This window comes from Ascidiella aspersa, chromosome 2, assembly GCF_963924565.1.
Source record: "Ascidiella aspersa chromosome 2, kaAscAspe10.2, whole genome shotgun sequence".
NCBI classification, from domain to species: Eukaryota; Metazoa; Chordata; class Ascidiacea; order Phlebobranchia; family Ascidiidae; genus Ascidiella; species Ascidiella aspersa.
Genome location: NC_139448.1, coordinates 20,094,485 through 20,121,513, shown reverse-complemented (window position 1 = coordinate 20,121,513; position 27,029 = coordinate 20,094,485). Strand labels below are relative to the sequence as shown.

At 35.4% G+C, this 27,029-nt stretch overlaps 1 protein-coding gene across 1 annotated transcript; it reads right to left on the bottom strand.

Annotated features, from left to right (window-relative positions):
* Positions 1 to 293: 293 nt before the first annotated feature.
* LOC146164256 (TAR DNA-binding protein 43-like) lies at positions 294 to 27,029 on the bottom strand. The gene is made up of 6 exons (XM_083381339.1): positions 26,903 to 27,029; positions 23,247 to 23,393; positions 9,217 to 9,377; positions 1,437 to 1,574; positions 1,126 to 1,285; positions 294 to 1,014 (listed from the first exon to the last, which is right to left on the bottom strand). The coding sequence occupies exons 1-6, from the start codon at positions 26,997 to 26,999 to the stop codon at positions 521 to 523; spliced, it is 1,197 nt and encodes a 398-aa protein (XP_083237465.1). The 5' UTR covers positions 27,000 to 27,029; the 3' UTR covers positions 294 to 520.

Here is a 27,029-nt window from a genome sequence, read left to right as displayed (position 1 = left end):
GTTGAGAAGCGCTGATCTAAAGGTTCGCTTTTGCTGAACGTTATTTGACTGTTTCTGATTAATTTTTGTTATGACGTCTTGCAATCACCATTCTATGATGTCATACCGTCACTGTTTTATGACGTCAGACGGAAAATAGAGGAATTCCCTAAGTTGAAAATTCAGGACCTCCCTTTTAGATTTTCTGGATACGCCGCTACTTTATTTTGCAGATCATTTCACAACAGTGGACGAAAAGGGCTTCGTGACTTAGCACATGTTATTCGTCAAGGGGGTGGCGTGTTTCGATGAAGACGTTTTTTGTTTTTTTTCAAACATTTTTTTAGTGTTGAAAGTAAGTTTAGGCCTATGTCTTATGCTGTTAAATACTGTTGGTAGTTACTAAGCAGAATAAAAATACCACACGTAGTACGATTTTCTCTTAAATGATTACGCTCAAACATCATCAAACAATTTGTACATGCTGTACAACACATGTGAAAAACGCATAGTAGAAACGTAGAAAATACAAAACATAATTTCAGGGCCACTTTCCATCTTGCTTGTCTGACCAACCAGAACTATCTTTAGGATCACTTGGCCACCCGGGCCTGCTGTTGCTAGCACCTGGCCCAGAACGCTTCATGGATTGTGCCATTTGCTCACCAAACATCCCATTTAACATGGAGTTCCACGATCCCAGTGCAGCTGCTAACACTGCCGGATTCATCATGTTGAAACCAGGGCTGAAGTTAGCCGGAGGTTGGCTGGCTGGAGACGCCATACCAAGTACCGAACTGTATGGGTTTGGACTTGGCATATCACCGGAGTATTGACCTTGAGGTAAAGGACTGGCTCCGTTTCCATAGTAGCGACCTTCTTGTATTCCAGTCCGTGAACTGCTTTGCGAATAGGAAAACGACAAGTTGTCACCACCCCCTTTCGTCTCCTTATTTACCTTAGGATCAGCTGTATTAATGTAGACGCTTACACCATTGATAACATGGTCTTCTCCAATTAAACGACTTGCCACAGCTGTTAGAAACAAAATCTATCTATGAAATGTGTTTTCATTTTTTTTTCTAACGCAGTTTTATCAAAGATGGTACTCGCTTGGCTATTATTAAGATGTATGCATTCATTTACCATTATCTCGAAATGTAACAAAGGCAAAAGCACGGAAAGGCGTTGGAATATAAACGTCATCAACTTCACCAAACTGTTTGAAGTATGTCTTTAATTCTTCCTTGGTCATCGCTTCTGTTATTCGCCCAATGAACACCTTATTGCTAGATTGACTTTGATCCTTAAATAAACAAATAAATACATTTTTATATTTCAATAGTATCACACGCAAACATATGTAATGTATGCTTGGATAAAAGCCACACTTTAATAAACCCCTCCTGATACACGCGGCAGGCACTATCAACTTTTATCCAATGTTTCTAACTTACCTTGGAGTGTGGAATTTTGACATCACACCATCGTCCATCAATTTGATGTCTTTTACTGATTACGTTCTCCTGGACCTCATAGTTGGCAAATCGAATAAACCCATAGCCTTTTGATTTACCAGATGGATCTCTTTTTATCTACAAATTATCCAAGTTGAAACTTACAATACCATGCAACTTTTCTACAGAAGTAAAATTAGACGCCAGCTTGTGATATCAATTAGCAAAACCATTTTTAACAGGACAGTTGACAGAGAATCGAACAACGCCATGTTCAAAAAGCATGATAATAGGAAATAAATACTGCAGTTTTAAAATTTTAAAATTCCATTGTCTTTGATTCCTATAGCTTTTTCAAGGTTTTTTTGGTCGGTCTGTTATTGTTCCAAAAATCACGACTTTGGACTAACTTTCCACTTTTGTAGTTGCTTTTGGTAAACTGCACCTAAAAAATAAAAAAAATACCAATTGCTGTGAGCCAAATAATAATCACAGTTGCCAAAAATTGAGAATATTTGATTAATGAGACAATCAAATTTTTGTTTTTACATACACATAAACCAGCGCTCCATGTTCGACATTTGGCATTTTTTGTACAATAGTAGAAAATATTGTTATACACATATATATCTGTCATGAAGGTGTTGGAGTACAACAGAAATCATGTCAAAGGTACAAATAGGCCCAAAACCTGAAAAGGCAAACGTCCACTATAATATTGTGTAATATCGTTGATGGATGGCGTGTATAATGCATATAAAATTAAGTAGAAGTGCAACTATTGTATCTGTTAAATGAATTATAAGATCATTCTTTGGACAGCAGACAAACTCAATATTGTAACTACACTTTTCACACAGGCACTGGAAGGCACTAGAACAGGGATTCCCAAGCTTTTTACGATCTTTTACGACTTGGACGCTCTGTATTGCCAAGCGTTCCACTTCTTGCAGAACAACTAATTTCATTGAATTATATTTATTATCTATGTTTAGCTTACAACCAGCATTATTCAGCGCTATTTGTAGCTTAAGCTATAAAACAGTAGATTATATCTATCAAGAGCAATGATTTGACATAGCTAACGCCCACTGTCCCACAGCGTTGTACTGGCTTTACAAAGCAACTGTGCTCCTTGTCGACAATAATTTACATGGCCTGTAACGCATTGTTTCGAAACAACAGGAATAGTTACATAACAATAAGAATGGGCTTCAGGGAGGAATTTTTTATGTAAACAAAACCAGAACAAACAAAATATAAAGTTGTGAATCCAGGGTTTAGTGAACAAAACAGGAGCTACTTGCGTACTACCTGAAAAACCTTTGTACCACAGGTTGGGTACCCCTGCACTAGAAGAAACATATAATTATAAAGTTATATCTTCTAAAAATCGGTATTTTGAAGTTTAAAAGCTCTGCCTATTTTAAACAAATGTATCATACCAGTTTGGTAGCAAATATAGAAAATAATTTCACCATTCATTGCATGGAGAATATTGGCACACATCACATTTGAATGGTACAATCTTAGCCAAAAAACAGACTACTAAATTGCAACAGACTAATACAAAAAACTTGAAAGATATACAATCTCCCATATAGCAAAGATATATTTACTGGTACCATTCATAATCTGTTTCGAGTTTGTTTCCAAGAAGATAATTGTTTTTATAAGGGGTACAGATAACTAGGGATGTTCAAAGTAGAATCCCAGGCGATTCTAAAACTTTAGGTTTCGAATCCACGAATCCAGAGTATTAAATCGTAGTATATTTTTATTAAATTATTTAACCTCGATTTTGTTTGGGGGAGGGATAATTTTTAATATACCATACAGGGCCCACAGTCATAGCAATAAATCTCAAATAAATTTGCTAAAATGTGTATATTTGAATAAAAATATATCCTCCCAAACATTTAACATACTTAACAAGTTTCATTTGAAGCAGTTGTGTATACGAATCCGATTTGGATTTGAATCTAACGATTCAATGTTCTACTTTGAACATCCCTACATATAACTACTTTGAACATCCCTACATATAACTACTTTGAACATCCCAACAGTATTATGTCTAAACCCTTAAAAAGGGAAACATGGCTTTTATTTTTAACTTTAAGATTAGTGTGACCGTAAGTTTAAGATCAGTAAGAACTGTAGAAATGACTATTTTATCTGAGATTTATTTGTTTCTAGGATGTGCTTCTTTAGCAGTACTTCCTTGTTTTGAACAAACAATAGATGCAATGCACTAAAAGTGTCCTAATTATTATTATAAGCTCGGCATTTATAATTTGCATTGCTTGATCATTAGAAAACATAGTTCAATTACCAAAAAAGGCACTGCTAATAATGTTTGTTAAGTAACATGAGGATATCAAAAATCCTTTGGCAAACATCAACATTTTTTTAAGAGCAAAGTTATTAATATATATATATATATATACAAAATACAGTTCTTTACATGGGTTACTGTTTTATTGAAACAAGTTGATACAGATTTTAATAAAATGGACATTTTTTACTTTGTTAGACCTTATACAGCCTGTTCAATCTCTTTTTTATTTAATATATAAAATATAATGTAGTGCAAACAACTAGGATTAAGATAACTTTTTAGCTTGAATATTGAGGTTCAACAATATGAAATACATACCCACTCTTGAACACAACAGCCACACTGGAGATTCATTTCATCAGCATACTTCAGTGGTGAGCAAATACACACCAAACAATGATATCCAACACAGCACAACATAGTCAGGAATGAGAATATAAGTGTATAAATCAAAATACAGGTATTAACAGTCAACTATTAAAAAAAAAGCATATGCAGTAAGTTAAAGAACTTTGTATGTTTCACTATCACATGAAAAGTGAAGCAGAAGACATATTGCATTGTAGACATCATACTTCATACACAGAACTAAAGAACAAGCAAAAGGACATCACTCGCATAGGATAATATTAAACAAATACTCGCCGTCGCAGCAACAAACAACAGCTTAAGTATATCACATATCAATTTTAATGTACATTTAATATTAAAAACAACAAAAATACTAATCACAAAAATTGACAATAATTTTAATACCTTAATATAAAGATGCATGCTTTTTATTGAACTACCTAGTAGCATTATTATTTTATTGCCTATGCAAGGTCAATGTTTAAAACATAATTACATTCCCTGCCTGGTAAGATCAAATTAGTATTGTACCACTTTTACCATTTTTTTTAGCTAAGTACACATTTTTTTAAACACACAAACACACACACATACAAGGTAAACATAAAACACTGTACTGTCAGATTTATGGCCAAATCTTGATATTTATCTACATGATACTTAGTGTAGCAATATAAACGAAAAGCATTATCTTACACACACACATATATATAAATATACATAATATAACATATCCAATATATAGCAATCGTTAATAAAGTATACAAAATTTACTTAATGTTAAATCAATTCAACATTTGTGAACCAGGCTGAAATAGTGCATGAAAAACATGATTGGTGTTATTTGGGTCAGTTCATTTAAGTTGAAATACATTTTAACTTTAGTACAGTTTGTTATTAGTTGGAATTTATACCCTCTAACCTAAGCACTCCTATTTTAAACAGTGCCAAATGTATTTATTAAAATCAACAAAAGGTCTATTCTTAATATTATAATTTTTAGTAAAACGTTTCAGTGTTACTGCTATGTGATTTTCTCGCATTAGCGCAAAATTTTAGGAGCATTGACCTTTTTTGCTTGTGCACTTTTTTCATAGAAATTATTTTTTTTACAAATTTTGACCTCCAGTAATCTTGTGAAGTCTAGACAATCACTATTTTGCAAGGATTATTAAATGTAATAGTAAATTAAGTGCTGTAATTAGTTTTATTCGAGCTAGGTATGACCAAACTGTGACCAAATTAGTTTTACTATAGCTATGTACAAGCAAAAAAGTAAAAATATTTATTATTCAAGCATTTTTGTTTTTTTGTATGTGTTTTATGTTATATATATATCTTTTTATATATTTTTAGTTTTGTTAATCAGCATGTATGTTTTTGTGCGCAAGAAATTGACAGGAGCAGGGGAGAAAATATTTGTGTACAGCTGGATGGCTTTTTAGACTGTGCAAACTTAAGTCTTTGTAATGTGTGTGTTAAATGCCAACTATTTGGTATTAACTTTGCAAAAATCAATCGATTGCAGACATAACATAATAGTTTTTTAATCTACACTGATTTAAAAAAACAGTGCAAAAAAAAGTGCTTGCTTATCCGTTTGACAAGACTTTGCGAACATACAACTCTTAGGCTAACGTGTTTTGTTAAAACTGAAAGCAATGTTTCTTCTGAAATAAACCTTTTTTCTTTATGTTATTAATCGAATCAGCTTGATAGGACTCCAACAAATCTTTTTCCCCCCTACTTTTGTTAGTTTATTTGTCTACAGCCGTATTTCGCCGGTTAAATGTCGCTTTCTAGCATTTAACGGAGACCTATTGTTGCCGAGATACAATTGTTACTAGCGCAGTGGCTCCCAACCTTGCATGACCCCCCAATTCTATTGTATGATACATAAACCAAAGTAAAACAAAACACATTTGAAAATTAACAAAATTTGAATTGGCAAAAAATCTAGACAGATTGTATCTAAATTGGGATCAAATGTCTGGATTATGCACAACAAGCTAAGTTTAGGTTTGAGCATCCATTCATTTTTATTGGACATTATCGATTCATTAATTGAAAAGTATAATGGTGATGGCATAAACACGAGTGGTTCACTGCAACAAAAGCCCCCTAAACAAAAATTGTGAGACTGGCGGTTGCTTTTGCTCCTTCTATTCTGCTAAACCTGTAGTTTATATTGCTTATTTTTATGAATTTTTTTTATCAAATATGGCGACCACGCCCCCAGACGACCCCTTGCAACCTCTTTGGGGGTCGTAACCACCAGGTTGGGAACCACTGACTTAGCGGAAGTCTAACACTAATCAAAATGTTAATATGTTTTATATATATATATATATAGTTATTGATTTTTATATAAATAGATATCCATGACAGTTTACACAACTGCTTTAAATGGAAGTTGAATAGAAAGTTAAACATTTAGGAGTTATTTTAAGTGTTTTAAGATAAATTTTGGTCACTGTTGGCCCTGTAGGGTGTTTTGAATAATCCTTCATTCCTCAAACAAAACAGAAGTAAAATAAATATAAATATGCTAGGATTTAATATGCGGGATGCGGTATTCTAGATTTGTAACCTAATATTCTAGAATCCCCTGGGATTCTACTTTAAACATCCCTACAAATGTTATGTCTAAACCAGGGTTGTCCAACAAGCGCACTCGTGCCAAATGTGGCACGCGACATAATAAAAAATGGCACACAAGCCCTCCCCCAAAAATACTAAAATTGTTATTTAGCCAATTGCCAAAAAAGCTCAATTTGTTATTCAGCCAATTGTCAGAAAATACTAAGTTTGTTATACAGCCAATTGCCGTTGCTTGTTCACAATATAAAACAATCGCGGCAATCACAACAACCAACAATTACTTTTGAAATAGAAACATTATACTGTGTGAAGGCCTAGCATTCACATAGTATTATATAGATTGGTGTGAAGAAACAAAAGTCAGCTCAACGAGAGACACTTTGATGTAGTGATGCGCATTTCTACTAGACATTTTTTTTTCAAGTTTAAATAAACGTTCTTATTTTTGGCAAAAAAGCTTTTATGATTAAAAAGAATTGGTTCGGTTACGAAACTTTGGCATGGCAAGAAGTTATAAGATAAAAATTGGCACGCTGGCATGTTTGAGTTGGACACCCCTGGTCTAAACAGTTAAGGATTACTTAAAAGCAGTAGTGCATGTGAGCAGACAGACTAAAAAGGTCTTCCTTTTTCCCATGCCTCCCCTCTCTACGAAAATCACTTCGGCATTTTTAATTAAATATCACTGAGACAAATTGAAAATAGTGAAGTCTGCCGTAGGTCACGCAAAGCGCGAAAAAAATTGGGTTTAATTGGCGCTAAACTGTAAATTCAGGAGGATTTTAGCATTGGACACACAATAAATTGCTTGTGCATGAGTTGATTTTGACAAACGTGTCATGAGGGAATTCACTCCACAGTTGTAAGGCTGTGATGTCAGCGCAAATAAAAATGTAAGCGCAAAAATTAAACTTTGCGTGATCGTGTTTCAAAAGATGTGATAACACACAACAACAGCAGCAATATTGCAAAAACATTATCAATTCGCGCGAAAAAGTTTGAGTCCCCTGTTGCTAGCCTGTTATCCAATTAAATAAAACATGGATAAAAATAGTTCAAACGGTGGATGAATTTTATCGTTTATCTATAAGTTAGCAAAATTTTAAATAAGGCCGTTATACCTTCAATGATATAAAAACATGCAATGGCACTCAAAGAGATTTTGTGCTAAAAAAGTTAACATATAAGTAGAAAAGATTCGCGAAAAAAATTGTTTGCCGTTTTAATGTTAAAGTTGGCAAAAACACAGTTTGTACAGTGCTGTAGGAGTGGTGTACAACACAGTGAAACCATTGGAATCATTGCAAAAATTAAATATTAATTTAGAGCTAGCGCAAAAAATTAAGTATGAGCAACTAACTCGAAATGCGAAAAAAGAGGACCTTTGGACATTTTTAAGCGTACTCGGAGGGCCATTCAGTTTTCTTGAGAAAAGAGGACAAATCCTCCCAAAAGAGGACATATGGTAGGCCTACTGTAGAGTCAGAGCTGGACTCGGGACTCGACAAAATCTTACATTTGGCCGGAGTCAGACTCTGGACTCTGGACTCAGGAGTCGGACTCGGATTTGCTTTTTTGGCCGAAGACGGACTCGTTTTTTTTTAACCGACTCCGCAGCCCTGGTCAGTATGTATCTGAAGTAATGTGCATCAGCTCATGCACCAAACAAATGGCATATTGGTTGTGTTGTACTTTAATTGTAGGTTGAGTGTTTTCCTGCCATCTGAAAATAAACTAATTGTTCTAGACCCTGAGGATAAGAGCTCCGGTGAATTCTACAATAGTAGGTTACAAATCTAGAAAAACCCTAATCTAAGTATGTTTTAATTTATAAATTTAGTGGGCAATCAACCATATTAATACCCTTTTGTGATAAAGCTTAGTATGTTGTTGAACAATAGAATAGTGCTCCCAGAACAAGGGATGTTCAAAGTAGAATATTGGATTCTTATATTAAAAAATTAAAATGGATTCGCTATTTATTAATTTGTTTGAATGAAAAAGGTTGCACCTAATAGTAGATTTATGAGTGGCAGTTTTGGTTAAGGGCATGTTGCATGGCCAAACAATATTGTGCCTGGTTTAAATGTAGCCATTAAGCATTTTTAGGGCGACCAATTACCTGTGGATAACCTTCACCTAAACATCAAGTGTTATTTAAAAGGTTTTGTGCGGGTGGCTAACATGGGATGACAGGTACGCAATAAGGCATTAAGTGGCAAAAATAAAGTTCCATTGTATATATAATGCACAAAGCATGCTGTTGCGTTACCTAAGGTTAACTTTAGGCCAGTAATCTGCAAGTTTAGCCACAACGTAATTGTCGACTAATAGTACTGCATTACAGATGGAAGTAACTTTAAAAGAAAAATTTGTATAAAAACATTTTTTCAGACTGTTAAAAATGTACAAATATATGTGACATAGTTTATAATAATTGGCTTTGAATAAAAACAGTATAGTAGTGTTTAGCACAGCCAGACTTACCAATGTCATGACAAGTTCACCAAATTGGGAAAAAAAATCTTCTAGGTCTTTTTCAGACACCTTCCAGGGAAGTCCTAGGACGATTAGATCTGAACATTTTTGGGCTGGCCTTTTACTACGAATTCCTTGACTATCCTCATCTTCCATTTTTCTCTTGTTATCTGTAATAATATAAATAGCTGATGTGTTTTGCCAAGTGCATGGTGGCTATTTAATGACCATCAGCCCAATTTTCCACTTACGCACTGTGTTAATTGAAAAGATACAAACCATACAAAAGGTAGAAACAATCACTACCTTGTTTCTCCTTACACACATTACTTTGCTCAGTTTTATTTATTGTTAATATCACAACTACTTGGTCTGACTACTGTGCAGTTGAAAGTTAGGAACCAGCGCCGACAAGGTTCTGCATGGAATTTCTAGATATGACATAATCATAAAAGCAGTAATCTTTAGAAACATATTGTTTTCGGTCAAACCAATGTGAAACAGAAAGGAGAAGCCACAAAAGGTTTTTTTTCATTTAAACCCTTATATAGGTTTTGCATTTCTAAATATACACCATGATTTTAATTAGGCCTTCATGGACCCCTAAAAGTAGTCAACATACCCCCCCATAGACCCCAGTTTAAGAACCCCTGCGCTAAAGGTAAACAGGGTTGAAATTTCTACCCCTATCTTAAAGTAATTTGATATAAGCTGGAATGGTTAAATATAACAACTTGAAGAGTTGAAGTAGAATTTTTAACATCTTGATTAAATAAATTGCAAGGTGATGAATACAAAACAAATGCGCACAAGACAGGGCACTTGACAGAGTCTGTTGAACCAATTTTGTTTAAAAAATGTTAGTGGTTTGTAAGGTTATTCAAATTGAACATGACCCAATTCAGATCCAATTTCAGAATGTCAACAGCCATTGGAGGTTAAAGGTCTCATATTAAAACTAGGGCAATGGAAGCTTAAAAGTGTGGTTGATGTTTTGAAAATAAAAAATAACACCAACCCGCACTTATTGTGTCAGGTTTTATGTTTTTTTCTTATTTTTGTCATGCCTGTCTAGTGTCTATTGCCGGTTCTGATGTAATCTTGTGTTCCAGTGGCCCAAAAAGATATTCTGAAGACTGTAATCATAACCCCATTTGGTTGCATTCATTCTAATGCCTCAAGCGTGCTTAAGAGTGGTGCAACTGCTATGGTGTTTTCTCAACTTTTAATATTAACACTTTTTTTCTTGGTCATTGTTAGTTGTATTATGCTTGCTTTACGAAGGAAGGAGTTTGGTATTTTTAGAAGGGTTATTTTTGTATGCAAGTAACTCGACTTGAAAACTACTTGAATTAAGCTATTTTGCTGATTACTTAACTTCTACTTAGGTTAACTGAGTTATTTCTAATGTTGTTTACAATACTGAATTCTTTAAATATACTGTTAAAGCCAGGCATTTTATCAATTGTAAAATTTTTCTTCCGGCAAATAATTTTTTACTAAATGTGCTGGCATTTCGAAAACCTAAACAGGAAATGTTTACCTGGAAACTGATACTGCAGATGTGTAAAAATACATATAGCAGTCAAGCAATGAAGAAAAATCAGATTGGATAACAGTTTACAAGGCGAGAAAACAAGATGAACCCCATAACCATGGTTAAACTCACTGCCCCCCGGGACTGTTTTTAATGTAATTTGGTCAGTCGTCTTAAGCTCATGCGAAACCAAAATTAAACACAAAACACCGTTATTGTCTCTTGTTTGGTGGACTGTAAACACAGGATATTTTTACTCTTTCGGTATTCGTTCCGGTTGGCTGATTAGCAAGGGGGTATTTCACAAATGACAACGCTAAGTCAAGCCTTCTTCCATTTTTTTCTTGCTAAAAATGTCGAGTTAGGCTAATGTTTCTTGTGGTTTGCTGTCTGCACTAATATCTGATGTTGTGCAAGAACTGCATTTTTTTTAACTAAAGCAGATTCTGTAAAAAAAATGGTCTAACTGTGACTGACAGGGAGTACCAGCTGGAATTAAAACGGTTGGAACTTCAACTGGCAGAAGTTAGTGGTGCTCAGCGCGAGAAAGCAATCACAAGCAAGGCAAAAGCGCCTAAACTGCCTACGTTTGGCAGTTTTAGGCTGTAACCTGCAAGTGGGATAAGGCAGAGTGGGCGACTACGCTAAGTGCCCTTCTGACAGGTCGAGCATTGGATGAATATTCAAGAATTTCGGACGCTGACGCAGTGGATTACGATCAGCTCAAGCAAGCTTTGCTGAACCATTACAATTTGAACGAGGAAGGATACCCCAGTAAGCTTTGCAGTTCAAAACCCAAAAAGGGTGAGAGTCCTTCTCAGTTTGCGGTGCGTCTGCAAAATTACCTGCAGAAGTGGGTAAAGTTATCAGGCGCAACTTTCGACTGGGTCGCTGTGAGTGAGGGCCCCCCCCTCCACCTTTTAGTAAGTGACATTATCGTTTTTTGTTCGGTTTGGTTTAATTTACCGTCCCAAGCTGCGTGTTTTTTTAGCGCCGTGGGCGTCGGCGGACAAACGGAAAATGTATTTAAAATAATTGGACATATATTTTTTAACATTTTTTATTTTCGGCAATACATTGATGTAAGTAAACCTTGCAAGAAATTCAAAAGAAATACTGTTATACCAAAAAAAAGACGTTAATTGGCTGTTTGTCAGACGGAAAATTCCCTAAGTTGAAAATTTGGCCCCCCCCCCTTCTTTTAGAATTTCTGGATACGCCCCTGCCCTGAGTTGAAAATTCCACCTCCCTTTTTTAAGTTTCTGGACACGCCTCTTCTTTGCAGCATGGTGTTAGATTGTTTAAAAGATCAAGTTTGTAGTAAAGTAGAACTAAAACACAACAATGCTTTATAATAGAGTGAATTGCTGAACGGATTATTGTGTTGCATTTAGGGATGTAAGTAGAGTCCCAAGTTGGTTATACAATAATAGGTTTCGAATCTAGAATAACGAATCCAGAATAGCGAATCCTAGTATATTTTCATTAAATTATTTAACCTCCATTTTGTTTGGGGAAGGGATTACAGGGCCCACAATCACAGCAATATATCGCCACAACTTATAATTTTGCCATTAGTGAGTACAATGCAACACTGCACACAGAACTCTTTAGCAATTCGGTCCCGTTTTTTAAAGCATTGTTTGGTATTAGTGCTTCTTTTTTGACTAACATGATCTGTTATGTAGTGAACTAATGTAGTGCAAAGAATACAAAGTTACTATTGACATAACGAATACTTGACAATTACCTCTGCATAACTGCATAACCTCGCTGAATATTGGCCTTAAGTTGACCTTAAGTAACCCTATATGCAGCAAATCACCAAAGCGTGTTCCATCTTTGATTGTTCACAAATCAATATATACGCTGCAGCAGGTAATCAAGTAACTATTTTATAAAAGATTAAAGCAATAGACAGATACTCTGAAATGTTGTAATTCTAAATCTAGGACAAAAAGGGTGGTTAGTCTCAGGATTAAACAGCTAACTTTGCTGCCCCTTTCAATGGTGTTGTAAAATTTCCAAATAAAGGTCTTTGGCTTACCCATAACTTTAGCAATGACAAATTCTGCACAGATAAAACAAATAATAATGCTCAGCATAATTAATAAGTTGCAAGCATATTTTCTGTTAAAATTTACTCCTAAGCTACTGACAACTGCAATGCAAAGCTGAGTTTAAATCAAATCTGAACTGCAAAACCAATTATTCTATTACTTCCCTTCCATTCCTTTTATGACAAACAGAATTCAGCATATACCATTGTGGTGCCACAGTAAAAGAAAGCCAGTGAGTTTATACTGTGTGGTGCAACTCATAAAGTAGAAAACAGACTGGGAGACTCAAAAACGATTAAATGCATTTATTCTAAACTAACAAAATAAATCTACTTTTGATATTACAAACACTTAGCTATTACTAGGGATGCTCAAAGTAGAATATCGAATCCTTGGATTCGAATCCAGATGGGATTCGAATCCAATTCTGCCGTTTATTTCGGGTAATTGGAACCGATATAATTTAATGTTTTACCGCCGATTGTTGCGCCTAATTGCACAAACGCGTGTGGTAAGTTGGCCTGTCGCCGCGGCGACCAATTTATAGTGCTTGCTTTAAATGCAACCTCGTAGTGCAGTGTCAGCGTTTTTTCGGGCGACCAATTACCGCGTCTCGCGTTAACGTTAGTCTAATAATCAAGTGTCAATCAAGCGTTATTGGGTGAGCGGCTAACGTGTAATGTCTGGTGTGGAGTTTGCAATTTCCCTAAATGGGTTAAGTTGCAAAAGTAACATAGCGTTGCAAAACGCGCAGGCCGTCCACAAAATGCGCTATGGGGTTACTTAAGGTCAACTTTAGGCCAATATTCAGGAAAGTTATGCAGTTATGAAAAACGTAATTGTCAAGATTTTGTTATGTCAATAATAACTTTGTATTCTTTGCAGTACATCATTTGACTGCATAACAGATCATGTTAGTCAAAAAAGAAGCAATAAGACTTAACAATGCTTTCAAAATCAGGACCGAATTGCTTAAGACTTCTGTGTGCAGTGTTACAGTTTCTCACTATTGGCAAAAATATAAGTTTTGGACACAACCTGGACAGTTGACATATTACAGTTTACAGAACGGCTTCAGATGACAGTTGTTAAGGATGTTAAACATATGAGAGAGTTTTTTTATTATAATGTACACATGCTGGCGATTTATTGCTGTGATTGTGGGCCCTGTAGGGTAGATTAAGATTAATCCCTTCCCCAAACAAAATCTAGGTTAAATAATTTAATAAAAATATACTAGGATTCGCTATTCTGGATTCGTTATTCTAGATTCGAAACCTATTATTCTAGAATACCTTGGGATTCTACTTTGAACATCCCTAGCTATTACCACAGCACAAATGTTTTAAACACTACCATATCATATTTGAATTCTGTAAAAAAGTTACACTTTAAGATTATCAAAAACTTAAATCATAAAACAACCGCCTATCAAATTTACAACATTTGCTTGCAAAATGAGTATTTGACCAGTTAAATAAAGTGTTGTCAATTTACCGTATTCAAAAAAGGTCAATTGACAGGCTCGCCAACCCTAGCTATAACAATGTTGGCCAAAATAAAAGTTTTAGAAGAAATATTTTGTCCAGCAGAATTATGTTGCTTAAACAAATGGAAGTTATCTTAAGGTCTCCTAGAGAGCCACATTGAGTTAATTCTTTCTAAAAAATCATACAAAATATACAAAGAAGGTAAAAGCTTTTATAAGTAAAAGCGCAGACAATACATTTATTAGGAGAATTGTAACCAAAATAGTATGTGTTTCATTTTGGGTATAAAACTTTTTTCTAACAAGTCTAAAGATTCATTTTAGGCTTATTTGACAGATCTTGCTATAAAGGATAAACGGATAAAATATTGTGTTTCTAAATATTTGCAGTCTTCCACCATTTCGCTCGGAACATTGACATTTTTTTTCTTTTAAAGTGCCCCTTAAGGCCTCTAAACCTTATAGTCAGGTCAATATATGGTTTGACTTCAAAAAAATTTCTACAAAAGGTTTTTCAACAGTTTTGTGTAGTATTTAACATCAATAATAACATATTAAAAATCTAGGAGGATCGGAGCACCGGAAAGTTGTTATTTTTAAGATGGCTGCCAAAACAGTATAATGACAATAATTCACATAATTTTCATGCTATAGCTCTAATTTTGACATCTGTTTCTAGGTTTTAGATGATAAGGAGGCATTCATTAAAACAATTCAAAATAAAATTAACTTGTTAGTTTAATGGAAAGAACTATTTCAAACAAAAATAATAGTGAAATATTATCAGTTAAATAATCACACACCACTTATTAAGTTATTTGCATTCAGTTGTTAATAAATCCTGGTCATCATCTTCATCCAGTAAGGACTGATTGTCTGTATTGTCACAGGCATCAAGTTGGCACTGTCCACATGCTGAGCTACAAGGTAGATTATTCTGCCTACAGCTACACCTGGCAGTGTCACAGGCATCAAGTTGGCACTGCCCACATGCTGAGCTACAAGGTAGATTATTCTGCCTACAGCTACACCTGGCAGTGCTACAGGCAGTTGTGCAGTTGCAGTAGATGATTTTCAAGAGGGAATCTGGGGCCGCATTCATGTCCGACTCTGTTGGCACAAACATACTACCTTCCAGTTTCCATATCACTCTCCTGTCCTAGCCAGACCATTATTTGGTAGTTAACCCTTAGACAGTGAAATTTTGTTGATGACCCAGTAGGTGGTAGGCGTTCTGGTGTCACAAATGATTGGGAAGAGACTACTTTTTTTCTTAGTACTCTATAGCGCAATGACGAGAGGGAATCCGTCCGGGTGCCCCCAAAAATCGCAGCCATTGCTTGACAACCTTTGTTTGCAATGGATGCTGCTGTCTGCTTTGGAAGAAGGAAGTAATTGGCACAATCTTTCAGAGTAGCATCCCCCTTCACCAGCTTGTTAAAGACAAATTTTCTTACCCACACCAAAGATCCTTGATGTGGTGTCACATCCACTGTAGGCATGTAGAAAAAGTAACTGGGAACATATTTCTTCACCCAACACCATTTTCAGTTCGTCATTTGCCTTGTCAGAATGGAAACATAGATCTTTGTTTGCCTGTTGCGCATAATGAAGAAGAAGGACCAACAGATCTGTGTCTTCTCCAATCAACGTTGTCGCATGTGACACTGCACTAAGAACAGCAGCCTTCACAATCAGAACATCAGCATCCCCCGGGGCATTGATCATTTGGCAGCCTTTACCCCGAAGTGTTTCACCGATCAGGTCGATCATTTTCTGTTTGTTCATGTCCCTTGAGAGAAACTCATCCTTCTTTCCATCAAACACTGTCTCTTTCGTAAAGCTGATGACTGCATGCACATTCTTCCCACGCCTTTGGTGTGCGTTGTCCTTGATTGTCGGCCTCCTAGGTATCCGTCAAAAACAACCGTTGCCCTTTGATAATGCCGAGACGTGAATTCAGCATATGATTGTGCAATGGCGCCGTAGGTTTCTCCCCTCTTCCATGGTAGCCGCTGTAGTAGTAAACCTTCATCTATGACGTAGTGTTGCGTTTTTGTTTGGGTGTTTTCTATGGATTCCCGAATTTCCCAAACTTCCTTGATTGCATAGTCTGTGATAGCATTAGCAAGTTGAGGCATATCAGGCTTCCGGAGTACTTTCCTTGATTCAAAAAGTGCTGGATGGAACGAGCTCAGTTCATACTTAGATATCTTCGAGAGATAAGACCCCTAGTTTTGAAACAACTAAGAAACGTTGAAAAAGCAAACCTGGGTCACTCGTTCTTTCAGTTGTCACCTTTACTGATGAGATGTTTCCAAATGTCTTCGCTTTATCCTTCCGCCTAAAAGATATTGAGAAAACAGACTGTCCAATCATTTTGTTCATAATGCTCCTTCCGACTGATTCAAACACATGTACATTAACGTCATCCTCGGCCACAACACCATTCACAATGTTCCTCAGGGTTTGATCCTGAGAAAAAGGTACATAACCAGCCAGTGATGTCTTCAATTTTGCAAGATCAGAACTGTCTCTCTGAACCCTAACCTGCATTGCTTCCTTGTGTTGTTCACTTGTTGTGTAGGAGAATGTATTGAATTCCTGCATGGCATAGTTGCAATCAGACGTGATCGGAGTCGACATTGTCCACAAGGATCGTTGTTTTTCTGTCATGTCGGTTCCACTCGTTAAACCTCCCGACGTCTTCAGCGATCTCATCAGGCTCTGTTCAATAACTAGGTCTGAGCTGAGACCTGCCCAAAACTGGTTCGAGCGACGGATAACATGGTACCCTTATTGAAACCTTTGCTGTTGTCTCAAACATTTTTTATTCACTTGCTTTATTTTGCAACTCATAATTTGAAAAATTGTGACAAAATTAGGATGCTTAGTTTCAAAATAAGGTTTCATATTGTAACCTTTAAATACAGCCACGCTTTTATGATAAATCAAACATATTGCTTTACCACCAACATCAGTAAAGAAATACTATTCTGTCCACTCTTTGTTGAATGCACGACATTCATCTTTAACTTTTCGCTTTTGTTTTGAGCAGCTTATTATGGGTTAGTTTTACCTAACCACACATATAGTGAACAAATCCACACAGCACACGCACAAAATAGTTTTAAACTAAGAACATCACTCATAAATTAACAACTTGCTAAACAACTAGCTGCTAATCTAAGATAATACTTGTAATGCGACAGCCCGAACTTAGAAATTTCCAATCTAAAGCCTGGTGCGCACCTGTATCGTACGGCAGCTACAACACTGCGGGCGAGAAATTGAAAATTGTTTTACTTGACCGCGAAGCCGGCAGGGCTGTAATGAATGTAATTAAACAATTTAGGCAATTTTTTTAAATTATTGCTTCAGATTTCCGCGGGACGCACAGAAAATTGTCGCCGCCGCAAGCGATATGTTATTGTTGATCATAAATACTAGCCAAAACCGTTGAAAAACCTTTTGTAGGAATTTTTGTTCAGGCTATATATTTCATATTTTGACCCGCCTATTACCCAAACACAATTCTGACTTCAAAAATGGATTCCTTGACCCGAAAAATGGTAGTAAACATACTTTTGCTTCCATTTTTACTTAAATTATAGCGTTTAAATATACATTTGCGTTTTTCGGGTATCCGAAAACCCCCTCTAGTGGTCAAATTTCAAAATGCCGTAACTTCCTAATGGATCGGAATTTTTGCATTTTTTATTTGCAAACCCATTTTTTTGGTCCAATATTTGTACAATGTAAATATCACAAAAATCCTAGACGGGTGGTTACAAGGGCTTGATGATTTGACATGGAATACCCCTATAGCGTATATTTTATGGACCGCCAGCATGTTTTACAATGTAATGTTACTTTTGCAACTCAACACATTTAGGGAACGACGCACCTGACATTACACATTAGTCGCTCGCCCAATAACGATTGATTGACACTTAATTATTAGACGAACGTTATTGCAAGACGCGAAGTAATTGGTCGCCCGAAAAAACGCTGACACTGCACTACCATACGCGTTTGTACAATTAAGCGCATCAATCGTCGGTAAAACATTAAATGATATCGGTTCAAATTACCCGAAATAAACGGCAGAATTAGATTCGAATCCCATCTGGATTCGAATCCAAGGATTCAATATTCTACTTTGGACATCCCTAGTTGCATTGCACTCAATATATGTAAATGGCAGTTGTTGAAAATGTTAACCATTGGAAAGATTGTTTTTTTATTTAGTGTGTTAACCACAAAGAGACACACCTTACAAATGGGAGAAATGACTATAATAAAACACTGTTTCTTTCTGACTTACTGACATGCATAGATAAAGTATCTTTACCCAATACTATTACTTTTAAAATATTAAAGCACCAATAAGAAAATCAATTAATTGGTATTTAGTGTCATGTGTAATACACATTGTGTATCCACAGTACCTAGGGACTTTTACATATATTCTTGTATTAGACAATTCTGTTTAAATCTGGCTGGCATTTTCAGCGACTTATCAGAATCAGACTTGGACAACTAGATAATTCTAGTTTTCTAATTCATTGAAATAGAGCAAAATGCAGATAATTCTAATTTTAATCTAATTTGTGAATTACTTGTTTCCTCTAATTCTAGTTCTAATCTAATTCGGATTTTACCAAAAATGCTACTTTGTCCAACGGCATTTTTAGTCTCCCAGTTAAAGCACAGAATTTTAATTAAAACTCTTTGGTTTGAACGACCTGAATGTAATTTTTACAGTCTAAAAAGCATAAAAAGGGATAAGAATTAGCACACGCATATTTACCATTCATGACCTTATAACAGGGGTTCCCAACCTGTGGTACGCATACCACTAGTGGTACGCAAAGGTTTTTCAGGTGGTAGGCGATTATCTTCCGTTTTTTTGACAAAATCCTGGATTCACAACTTTATATTTCGTTTATGTGGTTTTACATAAAATAAGTCCCCCCCCCCCCGTAGCCAATTCTTATTGTTATGTAACTATTCTTGTTGTTTCAAAACAATCTGATCTTCAAAACAAGGCCACATGAATTGTCGACAAAAAGCACAGTTGCTTTGCAAAGCGTACAACGCTGTTGGACAGTGGGCGTTAATTATGTGAAATGATTGCTCTTGATAGATATAATCTATTGTTTTATAGCTAAGCTGCAAGGCTAAAAATATGATCAAATTAGTTGTGTTCTGCAATGCGTGGTACATGTCACACTACAGAGCGTCCAAGTGGTACGAGATAAGGTTGGGAATCCCTGCCTTATAAGAATTAATTGCGATTATTAATTAATTGAATGCCCTTCATATGAGACTCAAGATGCTATACAGAAATCCAAAATTTGGGTTCTGAATTTTCATCTTAAAAAATTACCCCATGATATCATCAAATCGGGAAAGACTCTCATTAGAAACAGTAAACTACTATCCAGCAAAAGTATACCCTTAGACGCCAAGCAATATGGTCCATACTGCCGGGCGCCAACTGCTAAACCACTAAGTGTGCAATCATTCCGTTCTGTTGTAAACGTACACAACAGCGCAATACGATTGATTTTGAGGTATTTACAATTCTAGTATCAGGAGCACAGTTTCCTAAGTTCCATATCAGGTACTACACTGTTTTTTTGTGTGTATTTGTAAATTTGGCTTCCTGTTTAGCCGACCAAAGCTAGAGGATAAAGGTTAATAGTTTTGGCTATAAAACCACTTTGCAACTAGAAAAACGAAATTGTAATATGTAAAAACATGCCAGGGCGGATATTGAATAAAAAATTTCATACTTGTTATATGGGCCGAAAATTTATTTTCGGGACATATCTTGTTTTTGCCGTTATTCTTTTTTGGTTTCCTATGGTTTCCTATGGTTTCCTATGGTTTCCTATGGTTTCCTATGGTTTGTTTCAGACCGAGTTTTGTCCGAAGCTTTATAGAAAAAGTAGACATCGTAGAACCTTCAAATTTTCAGACATGGCGTAGAGTGGTATGTAGGTGCTTTGTAAAAGTTTATGAGGCTGCACTCCCAGGGGCCTTTGCTTGGGGGGTAAAAACCTGAAATATTGCGTTTTAGCACTTTGTAGCTAACGACAGCCATCTAGCAGCAGAAAAACTTTCATACAGAATTCGTTCATATTCGCTTGCTTTGTCCAGCTCGCGTCGCGACGAGGCGGCTGCTGTCATCCCTGCTGCGCCCTATTGTCCCGCGCGTGCAACATTTGTGTTGGAAGTGGCTTGCCTAGTAAAACTATGCACATGCGACTTGCCTTTCATAAAGAGGCCTCTCTAAGTAAAAAAACCTATTGCTCTTACAACACAAAATATTTTACCACCGCAAATTTAAATGCGAATCCTACAGGCAGTGTACACATCTCTGTTAGCACATGTTGTAATTGTTGCACCATTCAAACATATCAACACCAGGTCTAAGCAAATATAATTATACAAGGGCCGCAACAACAAAAAGCTTAAGTTTAACGCATTCTTAACGACGACGTTACAAAGCTACGTCATAACATGGCGTCATAAATAAATAAATCTTGCGTTTATTGGATTTAAATTGGCAAAACTTTCAATATAAAACGTGGCTTATTAGGCACATAAACGTGTTTGCATATTGCTCAAAACTACAGATTTAAACTCTGTTTCAACAGTGATTGCTCAGACCAAGGCATGGTAAAAATTTACACAGTAAAAGTTGGAAAAAGTATAGCAAACCATAGACGTTAAATCATTTAGAGAGAATGAAAATATTGACTTTTTAAACATGCTAGCTGACCAAAATGTAATAACATGGCCGTAAGCATTATCTACGTAAATTTTTATTGATCAAATGTATGTTTCGATCATTTGCCAAAATCTACGCCATATTTGAACCCCCTTCGCTTCAAAGCCATAAGTTATTATATTATTATACACAACTTATAATTGTGTGTAGATATGTTGGATTGGAGTAACATACAGAACAGGTGCAAATAGCAAATATTCTCCAAATACGATGTTTCCAATATTCTCCAAATCGTATTTCATCGTATTGTCGCGGTAATACACAAAGAGGTAAGGCCGTGAATAAAGTTTCACCCACCGTACAATTAACGGAGGGAAGCATTTCGAGTAGGGATGTTCAAGGCAGAATATCGGCGACACATTTATAATGCTTGCTTTAAATGCGGCGTCAGCATTTTTTGGGGCGACCAATTATTTCGCGATAAGCTTCGCCTAATAATTAAGTGTCAATAGGGTGTATTTACCGCCGCAAGTTTAAATGCGAAATCTTAAGGCAGTCTACGCCTCTCTGTTAGCACCTGTTGTGCATCTTGCTCCAACCAGCATACCAACATCAGGCCTAAACTTATCTAGCAAAACTTTCGATTTAATAGTTTGCGTATTAGGCACGTAATAGTGTTTTTCATATTGTTTGAAACGACAGATTTAAAGCCTGTTTTAACAGTGATTGCTCGGACCAAGCCATGGTAAAAAATTACCTAGTGAAAGTTTGCAAAAGTATAGCAAACCATAGGCGTTAACCCATTTTTAGTCTTTAAGAGAATGATAATATTTGATTTTCAAACACGTAAGCTGGTCAAAATTTAATAAAATAGCCATATGCATTATCTAAGTAAATTCTATTTATCAAATATATGTTTCGATCATTCCCCAAATTCTACGCCATATTTGAACCCCTTTCGCATCAAAGGCATATTTTAAGTGGGGAAGTTTTCGGCCCATATCTGTTTTTGCTTGCAGAAACAAGTTAAGGAAAATTAAAAACAAAATATATAATATAAAGTACACAATACAAAATATTAAAAAAAAAATTTAAAAAAAAAAAAAATTAAAATAAAGTAAAAATTGAAAATAAACACTAAGCCCTGAAAATATATCCCCTGACAAAATATACAACAACCGCACCCCCGTCTAGTTTTTTATTGCTTTTACCCTGCTTTTTTATTTGTAGGCATAGTTTCTAAACAGAAAATCTGAGTGTTTGTTTACATCATTAAATGAATCATTTGACAAAACTAACATTTTTTTGAGAAATTCTCATAGGTAAACATGTTGACTAAATAAACAGTATGGTACTTTGAACTATTTATTAATACTTGTAACTGACTTTTTATAGTTATCAGTGACGTCCTGTACAATTTAATAAGATTTATTTTTTTCTGCAACATTGATTCGTAGAGTTGAATGATAACTAGGGCAATTTTTTATGACTTAAAAATAAAAAATATGATTCTATATTTTTGAAATACACGACAATACATGTTTTTTAAGCATTAAATTAATAGTAATATCTGTAATTAAATACAAGTTTTAAATAGTTAAATAACAAGCGAAACACTTGTTTTACTTTAAAATCGCTACAAAAATTCATCATATGTTGTCTCTAATCAATAAGCATTTTGACGAACAAATTCATGTTTTGTTGAACCATGCTGTAAGACTGGTTTTTGGACCATTTTGTAAAGACCGTTTAGGCCAAGGGTTCTTACACTTTTGGGGTCACGTCCCACCTAAACTAATTTTTTGTAGCCGAGGTTATGAGTCACATAGAACAATATGCCATCGCACAGAGATTTTGACCTAAATAGATATGCTAAGCACAGAGACGCAACAGACAAAAATATAAGTTTGGAGCGAAGAGCATGGTAACCCCTTTGAATGTCAAACTTGTCGTTTGTCTATTTAACTGGAATTGCTACAATTTGTTATTTGCTTTTTGAGTTTTTGCAAAATGTTTTGCTTGCAAATGTACAAAGAATACAAGCATTAAATTATGTTTGATATTTTGTCGCATGTAAGATATTTTGATATTTTGTCGCTTGTAACTTAACATTGCTTAGGTAACTGGCCCAATTAGCAACTCTGTGGCTGTAAAATTTTACCTAAACAAAATACACATACACAAAACCTAAATTTTAACAAGCCAACCTACCTTTTGGGTACACAGTAATGTAAAGGTAATCCTTCCAAAAGTCCTCTTGATCTGGAGGGTAGAGTATGCCATCAACCAGTTTAATTCCACGGAGTGTTTGGGTTTCTGGATTTCTGTACTTTAATCCACATGCACCAGGAAATTGAGCTAGATGTAAAATTTAAAAAACAAAATAAATCTGGCAATATTAACAATGATCTAATTATAATCATTTTAAAAAGTACATATCGTCTCCCGTCCATTTGCTATCAAGCAGTACAAATTTAAAATAGGTTTTAAAAGTTTTATGGAAGTATGGCAAAATGAATCTGCAAGAAAACCAAAAAAACTAAGGCAAGTTTTTCACTTACACATATAGATTTGTTAAAAGGGTTATCATTTTTTGAAAGATTACTACTATACCTTACATCTTACAAGTTAAAAAAGCTTGTGGTCGTTTTTAAATATAACAGGGTTGAGATTTTGCACTAGCCTGTTCGCCAATAGAAGTGCAAGTTACTCTGTAGCTGATGTTGATTGACACTGAACCACCTGACGGGCAATTGCCCTTGTGCAACCATTAGTTGTGGTTATCAGATGACCTGGCAGTCTATATAATCAGAGACAAATTCACAAATGAGGGCCTATTAATGGGTAACAAAAGACCAGAATACATGCTCACAAAATATAATAAACTTTCTTCAAAAAGTACAACAGGAATTATAGCAATACTTTTATTAATGTCATAGTTAAATGTGCATATATTAGTCATCTTCTTTAAACAACCACGTGTCATCATGTCATATCTATTATAAGGGGTGGATTTAGAAATGAACAACGCCCAAACTATACTTTTTGCCAATTTAACTAACACAAAAATTACTAAGTTTTGCATAAACTTTTACTTGCTGGTGTGTTTTATTCTGTTTTGGAAGAACTTTTATAGCCAATAGCACGTTGTGTCTTAAGAAGCTGTGCAAAACAACAGTTAGAAAAGGCAATTTTCATGGCTCGCCCCATGTACCAAACTTGCACTCATGTACAGTGGCGTATACACCGGGGAAGGGGTGGGGGTTTGGACTGCCTCCGTTCGTATGTGATATTATTCTTTTTGTCATGGTTTTACTCATCGTCCGGTAATTGGGTTACACATATAAAGCTAATGCGAAATCAAAATGAAACGCAAACGCCGTTTTTCGTCTCTTATTTGGTCGACCGTAAAGGCAGGATATTTTTTTTTGCCTTTCGTTATTCGTTTAATATTGGCTGATTAGCCAGGGTGCATTTGACAAATGACAACACTAAGTCAAGCCTCCTTTTTCTTTTCGCTAAAAACATCAAGTTAGGCGAATGTTTCTAGCTGTTTACTGTTTGCTGTTTGTGCTGACATCCGATGTTGGTGTCAATCACACATATTTTATTGTCTTGGTTTAGTTTTTCGCCTGAAGTTAAAGATTGTACACTAAGGGGTTTTGATGCATTCGCTTTGCATCTTAAAGGTTCGATTTTGCTGGATGTTAATTGGTTGGGTCTGATTATTTTTCATGAGGCATTACAATTAATATATTTAATGAAGCCATTTTATGACATCATTAACGTCAGACGCAAAATAGGGGAATTCCCTAAGTTGGCATCCTCGTTATGCCCATGCCAATGTCATACCTATATATATATGACAATCTCGATTTTGTCAAATCAAAGTAAAACTGATACCACACAAAAATTCTACAATCAAAATTAAGTACTTTTTAAAAAAAAATAAACAATCTATATTCTATATGCTTAACACTGGCTTTTCCTCACTGAACAACGTGCTTCACCCTTCCGTAATTTTTTCAGAATTGCACAACAAAATTAATTTCTGTCAATTGTATTGCAAAATATTCCTACATATTCTGTATTTTAAAAATAGATGTGATTAAGTATGTGTAGAAACAACAAGATTTAAAAAAAAACAGTGTTTTTTATTACCCCAATGTAATTTTTTTTTACCCCATTATTATATTTTAAAAAAAAGTTAACTAAATATGCCTAGCCAATATGTACCAATACCAAAGCTACATAATGAGGCTTATTTGTAGACCAAGTGCTAAAAACACTAAGGTAGACAACTAACAGGCATGTACTTTGGGTAAAATAACCAAACTTTTTAGTTTTATTCAGAAAATTTAAAGCTATACACCAAAATGAATGAATACCAGGTAACATTAGTGCCAAAAGAAAGTGAAACATTTGAAGAAATTAATCAGTCATGAATAGGGACTTGAAATTTTATTCTGATACCGATACCCGATATTTTCAACAAAGTGTATTGCGATCCAATTCAATAACATATGAAGGTATTATTATGCTCAAACAGGCAAAATAGATTAAATCGAAACTTCTAGGGTTATTCTCTTCAGGTTAATTGATCAAAATTTGCCTTAACAGTAGGAAAGTAATTAGCTTGAGATGTTAAACTTCTATAAATTTACCTTAGTAGAAAAAGCAGAAAATTTATTTTTAGTAAACATAACAAGTGGCCCAGAACCTACTGGAGCAATTATTTTAGACTTGTCCCATAACATAGGGGAAAAATATGAATGTTTTTGTAATGATGAGGATAGGGATGCTCAAAGTAGAATATCGAATCCTTGATCCCATCTGGATTCGAATCCAATTCTGCCGTTTATTTCGGGTAATTGGAACCGATATAATTTAATGTTTTACCGCCGACCGTCGCGCCTAAATGTACAAACACGTGTGGTAAGTTGGCCTGTCGCCGCGGCGACCAATTTATAGTGCTTGCTTTAAATGTAACCTGGTAGTACAGTGTCAGCGGTTATTTCGGGCGACCAATTACCGCGTCTCGCGATAACGTTCGTCTAATAATTAAGTGTCAATCAAGCGTTATTGGGCGAGCGACCAACGTGTCATGTCTGGTGTGGAATTCGCAATTTCCCTAAATGCGTTAAGTTGCAAAAGTAACATTACGTTGTGAAACATGCTGGCCGTCCACAAAATGCGCTATAGGGTTACTTAAGGTCAACTTTAGGCCAATATTTAGCGAGGTTATGCCGGTATGCGCAATGTAATTGTCAAGTAAGTCAATAGTAACTTTGTATTCTTTGCAGTACATTATTTGACTGCATAACAAATCACGCTAGTAAAAAAATAAGCCCTAAGACCCATCAATGCTTGAAAAAACAGGACCGAAAAAAAAGACTTCTGTGTGCAGTGTTGCATTGCACTCACATGTAGGGTAGATTAAGATTAATCCCTTCCCCAAACAAAATCGAGGTTAATTAATAAATAAAAATATACTAGGATTCGCTATTCTGGATTCGTTATTCTAGATTCGAAACCTAGAATACCTTGGGATTCTACTTTGAACATCCCTAGTTATAACAGCCGCGCAAATATTAGTAAAAATACTATTACAGCTGCGCATTTTTTGGCTTGCAAAATCTTCTCCCCCGGGCAATATCTAAAGTTTCGAAATGGTGTTTTGGCCGTGTTATTAAAATCAGGTCACAAGGCGCAAATCTGTCAAGACGAAAACAACCACTATGTTTTGCAAATTAGCAGCGATAGAACAATTTTTAGTTTAGTTCTGCACAGTCACTAAAAACATGCAAATTGTTCAAAATAAAGGGAATTAACTCACAAAAGAACATTACCACACTCACATTACTCACCACAAATAGATGATAAAAAAATGGTTCCATTATTTTCGCTGGGAATTTCAATGGCCTCCTCTCCACTTTCTTCATCTGCGATTCTCACAAAGCTCATTATTAAATTTAAGACAATTGAAATTAAATT